General features: G+C 34.5%; 1 protein-coding gene across 12 annotated transcripts in view; it reads left to right on the top strand.

Annotated features, from left to right (window-relative positions):
- MCTP1 (multiple C2 and transmembrane domain containing 1) overlaps window positions 1-14,667 on the top strand; it is a 568,532-nt gene that overhangs the window by 362,719 nt on the left and 191,146 nt on the right. For all 12 annotated transcript variants that reach the window (XR_011646260.1, XR_011646259.1, XR_011646258.1 and 9 more), the window contains 2 exons: window positions 3,834-3,998; window positions 6,607-6,737. Coding sequence is in view for 9 of the 12 variants with exons in the window: in XM_058276318.1 (XP_058132301.1) it covers window positions 3,834-3,998; window positions 6,607-6,737 (296 nt within the window). In the remaining 3 variants the exon portion in view is untranslated. The remainder of the gene's footprint in view (window positions 1-3,833; window positions 3,999-6,606; window positions 6,738-14,667) is intronic.

Below are 14,667 nucleotides of genomic sequence, written 5' to 3'. Positions count from 1 at the left end.
GAACATAGGGCAAGACCAGTGTGAACCCACCAGCTCACCTTTAAAGCAGGGGTTCTCACACTGGAGCATGCGTCAGCATCGCCTCATAGGCTGGCTGAAGCAGGTGCTGGGTCCATCCCCAGTTTCTGATTCCTTAAGTCTGGAATGGGGCCAAAGAATATGAATTTTAATCAAGTTCTCAGGAGACACTGATGCTGCTGGTCTGTGGACTACACTTTAGAAATTTGCTTTACAGAGGAAGGGAACTTTGGAAATGGAGCAGCAAGTGACTCAAAGGTTACCTTGGAGGTCATCAAAGCTGGTGGGTTTCAAAGTTTTTGCCGCGAAATTCCCCTCATTCCCTTCAATGAGCTCTCCAAAACCTTGATTTAAGAAAGAATAGGTAAAAGTAATAAACGGCTCTCTTCTGCAGGTTAAATCTTGATTGAGTATGAAATATACTTTTTCTATGCAAACTCTCAGACACACACACTCAAACCACCTCCCCACATCCCTCCACAGAGACTCACACAGAAGAGAGCTCTGAGTACAGTGAGTACAGCTAGGAAAACTTTCAGTAAGAAAAACGAGGCCCAGGGAGGTAATTAAATGTCCACACCATGCAGCCAGACATTTCTAAAGAGATGTGAGTGTCCATTTATGTTAAGTGCTTGTCTTTTGTACTATTGGTAGTTTTATAACTTTATTATCTTCCACACATTTAACATATAATTTTATTTCAAGCTTAGTTTTTGATTCTCCACATTTAAACTAAATCTTTATCTCTTTCATGTCTTTGCAATTAATCAAATCCACAGTGAATTATGGAGTTTCCTTTTTAAAAAGTTTAATTTTTAACAAAAATTATTGAAGGAAAAATAATTTTTTAATCATGATTTCCAGTTGGCATGTCTTTGGGGCTTGTTCGTTCTTTTTTTTTTTTTTTTTTTTTGGCCTTGTAGGCAGGTCATCTTAATTCCCACATTCATTAGCCCTGTTTCTGTTGAAAATCCTGTTCTTCCCTCTGCCCCTCTGGCTTCTTAGATCATTTTGGAATAGCCTTCCAGGTTATAGAAAAGCATTCTGTTAACAATTAATGGCAGTAGGTAAAGCCTCCATTAAGTTCATTTTATTTGTGTGAGAGCATGAAGGAGCTCATGGAAAGCAAACTTTCTCTTCCCTACTCTGTAAATCCAATTCTTGTCCTCATGTAAAAAATGGGAGAAAAAACAAGCAAATAAGGATTTCAGGCATGACACCATTGAAGAACCTAACTTAGCATTGCTTTTTGGAGATACTATGTAACCTTCATAGTACCCAACTATTATTTGACTGAATGCAATGTATGGCTTTTCCTGCTTTTAGATTGTTTAGAAAATGACATTAGGAATATTGATCAACAAGCTTAAATGTTGTTAAGTATAAATACTTGTGCTCATATAATGCAAACATAGAAATTGGTTTCATGTATTAGCTATTTGGGAAAAGCTAGACTTGAATGCCATTTCAAATATAATCTACCCACTAAACTGAAGAGTACACTTTGGCAATATAACAAGTGATTACTTTTAAACCTATGAAAGGGTCTCCACCCAAAAGACCTGTTTTAAGACAAATTCAAAAATAAAGATCAGAAATACTGGACTCTAGTTACACAGCCACCATTTCTGAGCCCAACCTCACTGACCCTCAGATTTCTCATCAGTAAAGTAGAGATAACAGGCCTTGTCTTCCTACCTCATAGGGTTTTGGGAAAACTAAATAATGTGCTTATACACTCTTTTGGACTCAGCATCTCTATATAAATGGGTAGTTATCTCCTTGATCATCATGAGAAATTTCTTCTTTCTTATAACAAAATTTGTCCTCCCTCCCTTCCTCCCTCCCTCCCTCCCTCCCTCCCTCCCTCCCTCCCTTCCTTCCTTCCTTCCTTCCTTCCTTCCTTCCTTCCTTCCTTCCCTTCCTTCCTTTTAATGCCCCCCTTCCTGCCCCCTTCCTTTATTTTTGTGTTTCTTTCTTTACCATTCGTATTCCTTAAGGAAAGTTTCAGACCCAAAGCTTAGAACTTGATTACTTTGACTCTGCTGTTAGAGGCAGTCTCAACAACAGCAGAAGTAGTAAACAAGCAAACACAAACCACAGCCAAAACCCATTGCAGCATTCCATAATAATAAGCAGCATAGACTCAAAGCCTTGAAGACCCCTACCTGTGATAGATTCTAAACTATTGTTTTAATCTGAGAAATTCTTGGTTCAAACAAAATCCAATGTGGAAACAATACATAAAACAGATGGGAACTGAGGGGCTCTAGCTGAAATGGGGCATAGGGCCTGGGACCCCTGTAGAACTTGAAAGTGCCCCATGAAACCTCGGTTGAATACTGCTCTTTTTTTTTTTTTTTGAATACTGCTCTTAAAGCTCATAGAGGTGACTGATGTATAGCCAAAGTCCTGTATTTTTACTAATAAGGCAGAACAAAATTTGCTAGTCGAAATAATTTTTTTTGCTGTTCAACAAGTCAGGGAAATATGCAATGTGATTTAGTAAGATTTTCACTAAAACATTTATAATATTTAAAGTATGATCTTTTGAAGAATTTGGTTATAATGTTCATAATAAAACACTTAAAAATGCATGACTTTTGATGATGCCAAAGATAGAAATGGCAATGGCATTCCTACAGTATGAAAAAGAAGTCCAAGTGGAAGAGGGAGGTATGCAGAGTAGAATGTGACATTTTAACATTAACGTAGAGAAAAATAAACAGAAAATAGGCCAAACCATAATTTAGAAGTGGAGTTCTTTGAGGTTGTGAAGAATCTGAATTTCTTCATGAAATGACTGTAAGTGAAGAAAATTATGCTTGGTAATATGAAAGCAACAACAACTTTTTATATCACTGCCTGCTGCTGAAACCAGACTGAAAAGGGGCTTTTACAATTAAGCTCCTTTTTTTTGACTTGTTTTATATGCTACTTACTGCAGAGAGATTATATGGCCACTTTTAGTACTGATTTGCTAATTTTAAAAATTTTGAATTTGTTCACTGGTTTGAACATTATGATTTAGAATTGAGCATAATAAAAATAATTAAAGAAAATCTTCAACTACTGGAATGAAAAATAAATCCAGAAACAAATATGCTTATATAAATCACATATGTAATTTTAAAAATAACTAAATATTTCTGATTCAAGTTTCAAGCATAAGCAAGACATCTTGGGTGGGAATAATGATTTTGTTTTCTGGTTCATGGTTCCTTAAATGGTTCTTCAGTGAGCTGAAACTCAATGATCTCATAATGTGGCAAGAAAGAAGTCTTTTAATGGTCTGTGTAGATGTTGTAACTAATCTTACAGCTAAAAGTCACCCATAAAGTCCATTTATAACATGAAAATATAGATCACAAAAACAATAAGTAATTAAAAATTAATTAAAATTTAATTTAAAATTAATTAAAAATTTAATGTCAGGGCAGATGAGGCCTTTGATAATTATAATATTTATTTGTGTGTATTTTGACACAGGCTTATTTGGTTCATTTATAAATATACTCTTATTCTTGAAGTATCTAAATCTTGTAATTTTAAGAATAGAACAGCTAGGCTGTCTTTATTTTGAGCACAAAAATCAATCTTACACAACAATCTTAAATTTATCACAAGATGATAATTTCCTTATTAATATTTTTATAAATAATGAATAATACATTTCATACATTATTTTTATTTTTTGATAATTTTAACTGCCTTTTGAAAAAAATTGTCGCTACAGAGGAAAAGTTTATGCCAATGAAGTATTTTGGTTTGAAATCTAATAAGGTAACTCAGTCTTCCTTTGCCAAAATTTTCAGACCCAAAGTTTACGTCTGTCAGACCAGCACAGAAAATCGCATCTTTGGAGAGGAATAGTCAGTATCACTTTGATTGAGGGGCGAGACCTCAAGGCAATGGACTCAAATGGGTTCAGTGACCCCTACGTGAAATTCCGGCTCGGGCATCAGAAGTACAAGAGCAAGGTACCCATACCTCTACTGTGTTCCTGTCAGTATTTGGAAGGCTGGTGTTTGTTCATAGCCAAGTTTGGGGAGGTAAAAACACTAAATAATTTTTAAAATGCTTAATGGTGCTTCTTTTAAACATCAGTGTCAGAAAACAAGACAAACATTTGTATTTCTTTATGGACTACATGATTTGTGTAAACTACTTCTCTATGTCTCAGTTTCTTTATGTACAAAAATAGGAGTAATAGTAGCACCTATCTCTTAGCTTAGATGTGAGGAATTTAACGGAAAAGAAAATAAAAAGAAAAAAACCTGGAAAGACGATAAGTCAATACCTGGCACATAAAGTGCAGAAAGGGTGTTGGCTATAATTATCTCTATAATATGTAATTATACATAATTACAATATTCCTACTATTGTTATTATCATTATAACTATTGCTAATACAAACACTGCAAATAGCATTACCTTATATGGCAAAAAAATAAAATAAAACCCTCTTCGTATATCTCTCTGAGTCATTTTATTCAAACTGTCTTGCAGGATTTTTTATTTATTTAGAAAACAAAGGGCCAAATTCCTGCTAGTTGTGCACTGTGGGTAATTTAACCTCTCTATGCATCAATTTCCTTATCTAACACCAACCTTGTAAAGTATATAAAAAGGATTTGAGATACTGTTTCATTCATAATAAATATTCAAAAAATAGTAGTAACAGAAGGAAAAAGGGTAGCAGCAGTAGTAATAAGTATATTTGTAGTAATAATTATCAGTAATAATAATAAATTATATTATTATTGATAAAGTAAGTAGTAACAGTCATATTGTCATAGTTAAATTTTGGGCAGATGTCTTAATTATGTTGTTTCCAAATATGACCTCTTTAATGGTCAGTTTTTATAACTGATATTCATAGACTGCTTGGGACAACTGTTTAGATCCATCATGTATTAAAGATCGCATTCCACTTGGATGGAAATTCTTTCACCTTGATGTCACCCTGTTCATGAGTTTTTTATAAATAACCTGGCTAAGTTGCTTCTGGCCTAGGAAACTTTCATCAGTACTTAACATAGTTAGAAATATTCCAGTTCTGCAAGTACTGCTAGCATGAGATTATTTACCCTCTTGGTATGGTTAAGGCATGATTTCTAACCTGAAGGAGTTACAGGGAGAACAGTCCTGAAAAAGAAAACTTAAAAGTTAGACTATATATGGCCGATTAAGACAGATCACGCCCCAAAATACCACAGGTGTACAGCTGAGCCCAATTATAATCTATTTGAATCATCATAGCATTCCAGTGCCATCTTTTTTTTTCCTGCCTCAGGGCTTAATAATGTATTTTGAAGAAGCTACTAATTCCAAAAATAGATACCTATGACTACTTCTATCTTTTCCTTTACCAATTAACACCATTTCCATGTTCTAGTAGGCTTAAAACATTACTTATTTTTATAGTTCTGCACTTTAGGTGTGAAATATGAAACCCCACTATGGACACGTGTCTCTCCTTGCTCTTTCCTTCCATGGTCTATTGATGATTAATTTCAGATTATGAACTTTAAAAATTGTGATTCATTTGCATTACCTTTGCACATACCATACTTCATTGCTTTCAAACTCTTTATATCTAAAGATCTGTCTGTCATACATTAAAAAGAGAAAAGGCCACTGCATGCCCTCCTGCTAAAAGGAAAGAATAGGGAAACAAGGATGGATTTTATTTAACCCCCTGGTGGATAGACTTTTAAAATATATCAATATAAGCCACTTTGTTCCTTGATTCAGCCTGGTGTCTTATGTCTTATGTACATACTTGAAGTTAAAAATTGTACATCAGATACATCTTTCTTTTATATGCAACATTGAGATTATATATATGTGTATATATATAGGCATTTATTAATTCACAAACATTTTAGGGCATGGTTTTGGGGAAAGTGTTCTGAAGCACTAGAAAAAAAGATGAACTGGAGTCTAGATACTAAAACTTTGAGTGGACCACTTAAACTTCACTTCTCATTTTCTCCATGTATAAAATGAGGATGATACATCAGTGCTAAGATGTATGGAGTGGTAAAAGTTTACCTGACCACCCCAAAGTTATTTGCTTTTGCTTCTTGCTCTCACAGAATTTGGTTGTCTTGTATTTGCCTTTATTCAGTTCAGGATTCCAACATATATGGGGAGAAAGAAAAAGAAAAAAAGGGGAAACTCTGGGAACCCTCATTATCCTCTATTATGAGATGACTAAATATGAGTTCTGTGTCTTTGTGCATTAACTGCGATGATATTTTTTTTAATTTAATGGCTGAGTGAGCTATTTTATTTATAGACTATTTGTCTTTTTTCTATAATTCATGTCTTATCTGTTATTTAAGGTATTCAGATAGCATCTTTTGATTTTCAAAATGCATCCATTTGGGTCCTCACAAATGATTTGGAATAAAGATGCTAGAGATCTAATGATTTATTTCCATCACTTCAGTAGTCTTTTGTTCAAATTGCATACATACATGCTTTTTTGTATAGTACCTAATGTTTGACTTTGCATCACAAATTCAATTCTTTTAAAAGACTGATATTGATGAGGCAATCATGACTTCTTCATCTTTTCAGATTATGCCAAAAACTTTGAATCCTCAATGGAGGGAACAGTTTGATTTTCATCTATATGAAGAAAGAGGAGGAATCATTGATATCACTGCATGGGACAAAGATGCTGGGAAAAGGGATGATTTCATTGGCAGGTTTGTGCAATTCAGGATTTTTGGTTTACCCTAGAGAAAGTGGATTTTTGTTAAAAATTTTTTTGCTTTCAGTCTGGTCATTATCATTGATCTTTACTGTTTTGAGTGAAGGGATCTATCCATGGTAAAGCAATGTTTGGATGAACTGAAAATTAGACTTGAGGACTGACCAGTAGGTGGCAGTTTTGACCAGTTAATGGACAGATGGTCTCCAAACTGGATATCCAGAAATTTTCTCCAGATGTCAGAAACACTGTGCATAGAAGTTCTGGGAGTTGAAAAAGAGGAATCTCATCTGATGTAAAATACTTAAAAGAAACAAAGATCATATTCATAGTTTGTTAAGTGATCTGAAATTTGAAGTGGTATTTATTTTCATAAAGCAAATTGTGACCATAAAATGTATTATTTCCTACAACTCCTTACAAGGTGGAAAATCTTTATAATCTCTTAGGAGTTCATAAATCTGTAAAGAGTTCCCAAATTTTAGTGAAGGAAGCATGTAAATGAGTCAGATCCATGTAAATCTGATAATGCACGAAAAAAGAGATGTTCTGAAGCTTGCATGACATCTCTCCCACAAAGTCAATGTTATTTTGCAGGAGCATATGTATTGTTTTTATTTTAAAGCCTATTTCTATATTTTTGATAGTTATAAATGTGCCTTTGTAGCAAAATATATTGAAAACTTCCAATATTGAAATAAAGCAGGGCATAAGGAAGAATTTGTTAGATGAGAAAATTCTTTATTCATTGCATTCCCATGAATTCCAAAGTCTTAAACATACTGCCAGAAGAAAATTGATACATAGTAATAGTAAAGGGAATTTTACTGTAGAAAAGTAGGATCAGGAATCCAACCCAGCATATTTATGATTCCGATATAAAAGTTCTAAGCAATGGTTTTCTTCATGGGATTATAACTGAGAGGTCAAAGATTAGCTTCAGTTGACCTTTAATATTTTATTGTAATCAAATACTATGCTATATTTCAATCCTTTTTAAAGAACAGGACTTCACTGCACTTTTTTCTCTATAGAAAATTATCTTCAGAGTTTTCTCCCATAAATTTTCTTTTCTTTTTTTAATTAGAGAAGTTGTACGTTTGCATTAGTCTCAAAATTCTATCTTATTTACTTATGGGCATATCATGAGCTTACATCGTGGTGTGCATCTGTTAGTACATTTACTAGGTTTCATTTTAATTACATGGCAATGGTTCTGTCTCCCTCATTAGGCTATGAGCTCTTTCAATAAGTTCTGTCTAGCTATTACTTAAATAATCAATTTTCAGAGCTACTGAAATCTCCACAAAGGTATGAGCTGTGTTTTCTCAAAATGATAGCAAACAAGGCTCCAATTTTCTATGGATTTTTACTCCATAACGTCAGATATCTTTTATGGGTTTTTTTGGTTTTTCTTTGGAAATTATGAAAAATTTCTGGTCCATTTGGTACTGCCCTTTCCTTTTGGTTCACTTGATAATATTATGAATTCTTCAAAAGCATGCATAATTACATTACAGAAAAGATTAGCATGGGGGGGGCCGTTCATCTCATATACCACCTTGTTTCTAAAAGTTTACCCATATTTTGGCAAATTTTGAGAGAACAGTGACAAATGGCTAGACAGAAGAACCTAGGTAATTGCTCTCAATACCTTGGGGCACTAAGAAAATCTTATAAACATAGGAAAAAGAGAAGAAATCCATCTTTTGGCCATAACCCAAGCATAATTACCTCTGAAAACAATTTGAGCCAAAAAGTTTTAGAATACAGAAACAAGAGCACAGGTGTAGACAAGATGACTCCTAAGACAGCTTTTAAATGTCAGTTTAAACAGGTTTATGCAATGAGTATCAATTTAATTCAGTTCAATTATTGTTGAATTTTGAGATGATCCAAGAGGACAAGAGAATCTGCTAATTTAACAAAGATGCCTTTTGCAAGAAAAGGAAATGACTATGGTGAACCATAATTTCAAGTCTATTTTGAAGTCTAGATAGCACCATAAACTCTAGGTCTCTAATTTTATTCTCATTAAGTTAAACTTTAAACAGTTCCTGCCACTGAAATACAATATATTTTTATATTTAAGTGGCAGACAAGTAAGGTTACTTGTGTTTATTTGACGATTTCATGGTAACAGTAGAGGTAAAGCAGATTATAATTGAATTCCTTGATTCCTGAATAGTTTACAAGAGAGTTACCTATCCTTTGATGCATTTTGAATTCTAGAGGCAGAATAACAAGAGTAAAGTTGTCATTTTGGTTTTCTGTCTTCCTTTGCAAGCTATCATTGCAGCATTTTGTTGGTATTGACTTAAAAGAGTCTATTCTGAGGTGGCGGGTACTGGTGACTGAATTTAAATTTGGTCATGGAGAGTAATATTGTCACTTCATTGGCTAATAACTCTTTTTTAAGGATATTGTCTAAACTCAGTCCCAAATATGAGAACACATTTATATGGATTAGGTTATCTATAGATACTTCTTCATTGTGCTATAATTTTATCATCCACTTTATTTTCCAGTTTTGATCACATGTAATGGCTTTTGAAAATGTGTTTTTAAGTATAAACACAGTAACAGGATTGTTTTGTTTTGTTTTCCATAAGAAAAACAAGAACTGGCTCTGAATAACAGCCGTTTGCAAATGCGAGGTATAAATACAATTAAAACTATTTTAGCACTGAATATCACCCACTCCCAGTCTCTCTTGAACCCCTCCTGTTAGCTTTTTACCCCCAACAATGCACCAAACTGCTCTTGTCAGAGTCACCTGTGACCACCAGCTTGTTAAATCCGATGGCTAGTTCCCCACTCTCTTACCTGATCCAACAAAAGTGCCGGCTCGGCTGCTTCCTCGCCCTTAAAACACACTTTTCACTGGCTTCCAGGACACCACACTCTCCCTGTTTTCCTTTTACCTCATTGCATGCTCCTTCTAGGTCTCCTTTGCAGATTTCTCCCCATTTCTTTCACATTTTAATTCTGGAAAGCCTCAGAGCTTATTTCTAGGATATCTTCTCTGTCTATCTCCACTCCCTTGGGGATTTCATCCACTCTTGTGGTTTAACTACCATATATAGGTTGACAGCTACAAATGCCAAGCTCCTCTCCAGGACTCTTTGAACTCCAGATTCTTATGTCCAACTGCTTGCTGGATATCCCCACTTCAGTATCTAACAGGCATCTCAAATTTAGCATGTCCAAAGCCAAACTTCTGATCCCCACTCCCCAAAATTTGCTTTTGCTTTCAGGCTTCTCTCTTCTTTTGTTGCTAAGGCCAAATATCTTGGAATCATCTTCGATTTATTTATTTTTTTTGTCACACTCTTACTACATCCATCAAGAACCAACTAATTTTTCCTTCAGAATACATTCGGAATTCACCACCTCTTATCCTCTCCATCATCATACTTGCTTGTGTTTGGATACCCCCAATAGCCTGCTAACTGGTCTTCCTTCCTTCAGTGTCCTCCCAATTGTCTGTTCCCAATAGAGCAGTCAGAGTAATATTTTTACAACATAAATAAAATAATCTAGCCCCTCTCCTGAAAACCCTTCAGTTGTTTCCCATCTTTATCTGGATAAAACAGGAATCCTTTCAGTGACCTATAATTCTTGTCATGATCTGGCCCTGTTACTCCTCTGCCCTCAACTTCTTCGACTCTGCCTCTTCCCCTATTCCATACTGCTCCAGCCATACTCTATCATTTCTTCAACTCTCCAGACACCCTCCTATCTCAGGATTTTCCCTTCTACCTGTAATCCTCTTTCTTCAGATATCTACCTGCCTTGCTTTCTCACCTTCTTTAGGTCTGTGTCACCTCAGGAAGGCATGCATAATAACCCTGTCTAAAAGTGGAACTCCCTTTCCTGCTTTGTTTTTCTCCATACAAGTTATCACAATTTGACATACTATGCAATTCACTTAATTATTTTATTGTTTGTTTTCACTCACTAAGTTGTAAGCTCCATGAGGGTTTTTTGAGTGTTGTAGTTTTTTTTAATTAATTTTTTTCATTTTTAAAGAAGCTTTAGATTATGTAAATGTTACAGCAAAAAATAAGGGATTCCCATATGCCCCACTCCCTCCCCCTCCATACTTTCCCACATTAACAACATCCTTAATTAGTGCGGTACATTTGTCAATTGAACCTATATTGAAGCATTGCTACTAACCATGGACTACAGTTTACATTATAGTTTACACTCTGTCCTGCACAATTTTGTAAGTTATGACTAAATATGCAATGGCCTGTATCCGTTACTGCAGTGTTATGCAGGACAAATCCAATGTCCTGAAAATGCCCCCATATTACACCCATTCTTCCCTCTCCCATCCCTCAGAACCTCTGGTGGCCACTGCCTTTACTTCAGTGATAAAAGTTCTTCCATTGCTACTACTGCATCATCAATGCCTAGAAAGGCATCTGGCACATAATGGGTGCTCAATAAATCTTTTCTGAATTTTGATTTAAATACTTGAAGTCTAATTTAATGTAACAACTTATGGTTCTTCTTTCTTTAAGTATATATAGAATTTGACATTAATGTAAAAGTACGTATAACAATGTGACTTAGTGAAAGGTACAAAGTTTCAGGGTAATGTGGAGCAATATTTGGATATAATGCAAAAAGGGATAATTGCTGAGTTAAAGTATAAGAGTGAGTAATCTTTATATTTTTAAAACTAAAGTCTTACATTTTTAAAAAATGTACCTTATACATTTACTAAAATACTCATATTGTAACTTTACCATCATTATATGTACTGAGTTAAAGCCACCATTTATAACATGAATACATAAATAATATAATAATAATATAGTATGATACCAACATATGTAATACATGATAAAAATAAATAATGCAGGAATAATAATGCTTTACAACTTACAGGGCACTATTACCTACATTAGCTCAACTTTAGGGGCTATCAAGGATAGTTCACATTATACCAATTTTTGAAGATGAAAAAAGTGAGGCCAAAACAGATTAAGAGTATGCTTGGCCAGTTTACAACTAGAGTGATTGATCTGAGACTCAAACCCACTTCCTGAGACTCAAACCCACTTCTCCTGACTCTAAAGCTCATTCCACCACAGCCTTGTAGTCAGCATGTTCTCCTGAAGCCATTAAGTGCTCAATAAAATGACGAGTAGTCAGTAAACCAACTTAGGTGACATACACCATATTGCAGGTTAGAACAACAAATTTTACCTGTCATTGAACTGCAAATTTCAAGTGAAGGTGAAAGAATGTTAATCTCCATGTAATTATTTAACTTTCTGATCACCAGCATTTTGGCAGGCAAGACGGACTGCTACCTTTACGATAATCAGCTAATAAATCCTCATGATTGTTACACTTTTATGCAGAGCAGTAATCTGAACAAATTGGCTGCTGACAGCTGCAGTAAATTGCCAAGAATGAGTGCTGTCAGAGAACAAGTTGTTTTTATGAACGTGCAAAATAAGTAAATCCCATGTCATGCAATTTTATTCACTTGGAGTTATTTGCAATCCAATATAGCAAGATTTATAGCATTATTTATTAGTGTGCAAAATGCTTGTTTATCTTTAAAGTGACATTGATTTGGGGTGCATATATTTTAGGTTGGTGAATTGCTACTGACTTTATTTGCTGCATTGTTATCAGGGGCCAGGCATTGGTGCTTCCCTGGACAACCAAGTGCTACAAATGTAAGCTTAAGTATGCAGATTTATTTCAACAGTATTTTTATTAATGATATATGATAAGAAAGATATATTCCAAATTGGCAGTCCTGGGTGAAGCACAAATGCTTTCCAATTCTACAGCTATAAAAAGTAAATCTCTGACCCTGTATTTAATGCCAACAGAAAGAGAATGCAGAGTGTGTAGGTGCATAGGTATGTGTATCCAGATGTAGTGTGACAAATGAGGGAAACAGCCCTTTCGCTTTGGATCTTAACCAAGTTAATATTTTTTAAAAGTTTAAGGTCAGTGCATTTGAGCATTTGATACTCTGTAGATTCTTATTTGTAGCATTTCTTATTTGGTACACCAATGCTACAATAATTCTTTTACTTCCTACATAAATAAGAGCAGGAGTAATCCTGTTGCACTGTTAATTTGGAAGCACATAGGCAGTTCATCAGAAAGTTCTAAATAGAAGAAAGATTTTCAGTAAAGTAGTTATATCTCACCATTTTTCTTAGTAAGAGTTGAGTGAAATATTTCATTAGGGAGATAGAAAATAATTAAGTGAAGAATGGAGTGTTTCATTGATTCTTGTCTTGATTCTTCATAAACTTAATCTAAATCTTACATATTAAGATTTCAATCCTTTTCTTTCATGAGTTACTATTTTTTTATGAAGATTTTCTCAAAAAGCTTATACTCATTGCAATATTTCTTACCCAGTGAGTAAAGTTTCCAAAGACAGTTTCCATCCACTACAGTGTATATATTAAATAGTTTATCATGGAGTTGATGAAAGGGGAATTTTATAAGGATTATGCTCTGATAAAGCAATTATGAAGGATTATGCTCTGAAAAAGCAATATCCCCAAGGTTAGTTGGACAACTTCTGACAACAGAAGGGCAATAACAACATTAAGCATTTTGTAATATCGGGTATGGCATAAAAACTTTTATATAATCATGAAACTTGAAAAACTCTTCTGTGGTTACCTATTGAATGCAAAGTGGTTCCCATATATTTAGAAATCTAAAAAAAAATCTTAAAATTCATGATTAAATTTGGTAAAAATTGTGCACAATATATGGTTTTAAAGCTTGTCCCCCACCAAAAAAAAAAAAAAACTATAGAGAATTCCCTGCTTTTCTGAAGGCTTAGTTTTTAAATGTCTTGTTAATCATGATGGCTTCATAATATAGTTAATACCTCCAGGCACAACATATACTTAGGAGTTCATTGTTAAAGAGAATAGTTGTAAATTTCTATTTCAGGTACTTTTCTTCATAATTTTGGATTTTTTTTACTGAATTCTTGTTAGAGCGGATTCCACCATTATTGGTTTGTATGTCATAATGTGGTTGGCATAGAGCTCAATTAATTCTTTAAGAACAATCACTTGTGATTGTTCAGTTAACATTATCTTCAATCCACAGATTCTTTACTGGGCTCTTTGAAAGCCAATTGTCCTTTTTGTGAGTATTAGTGTTCATTTCATGAGTTAAAACTATAAAATATAATATGATTTATATATCACTTAACAGGACATATGTGAACTTCAATTCAGTGAAAGCTAGTCAGCAAGTAGGGCTGCCACTGTCACCCACTCCAACATGTTGTGCAGCTCTTACTCCTCCATCAAAATACTATGTTGGGGGGGAGCAGATGTGGCTTGAGCAGTTCATTGCCTCCTTCCCACATAGGAGGTCCCAGGTTTGGTTCCCGGTGCCTCCTTAAAAAAAATTAAATAAATAAACAACAAGCAAATGAATAAAAAAACAACTCAGGGTTGCTGGTGTGGTTGAGTGCTGGCTTCCCACATACAAGGTCCCAGGTTCAATTCCTAGCCCTGGTACCTCAAAAAAATTTTTAAATTAAAAAAAAAATACTATGTAGGCCATGTGTGACATATCGAATGTATGAGCCACCTGTGCTAATACATATAATAAGCATTGTTAAACCTTGATTTCTCTTTTGTTGTTGTTGTTAAAAATAAGACAAAGTAGTTCCAATGTCTACTTCCAGCACCCCAGTATAGACTCTTATAAATATATACTCCTGGAGAGCAAATCACAAGGCTGTTTCATGTGGGAAGAAGTATTTTTGGTCCCTGGTCAAGAGATGGTGGACAGAAAGGCATGGGAGAAAGAAGAAGATAAGAACTCTGAAGTTTTTCTCATTGAAATCTTAGGGAGAAATGTCACACAGGATATATGACTTACATTCCCTTTTTATGATTAAA

Source organism: Dasypus novemcinctus, chromosome 2, assembly GCF_030445035.2.
Source record: "Dasypus novemcinctus isolate mDasNov1 chromosome 2, mDasNov1.1.hap2, whole genome shotgun sequence".
NCBI classification, from domain to species: domain Eukaryota; kingdom Metazoa; phylum Chordata; class Mammalia; order Cingulata; family Dasypodidae; genus Dasypus; species Dasypus novemcinctus.
Note: the sequence above shows the minus strand (reverse complement) of the source record. Positions and strands in the feature narration are given on the sequence as shown.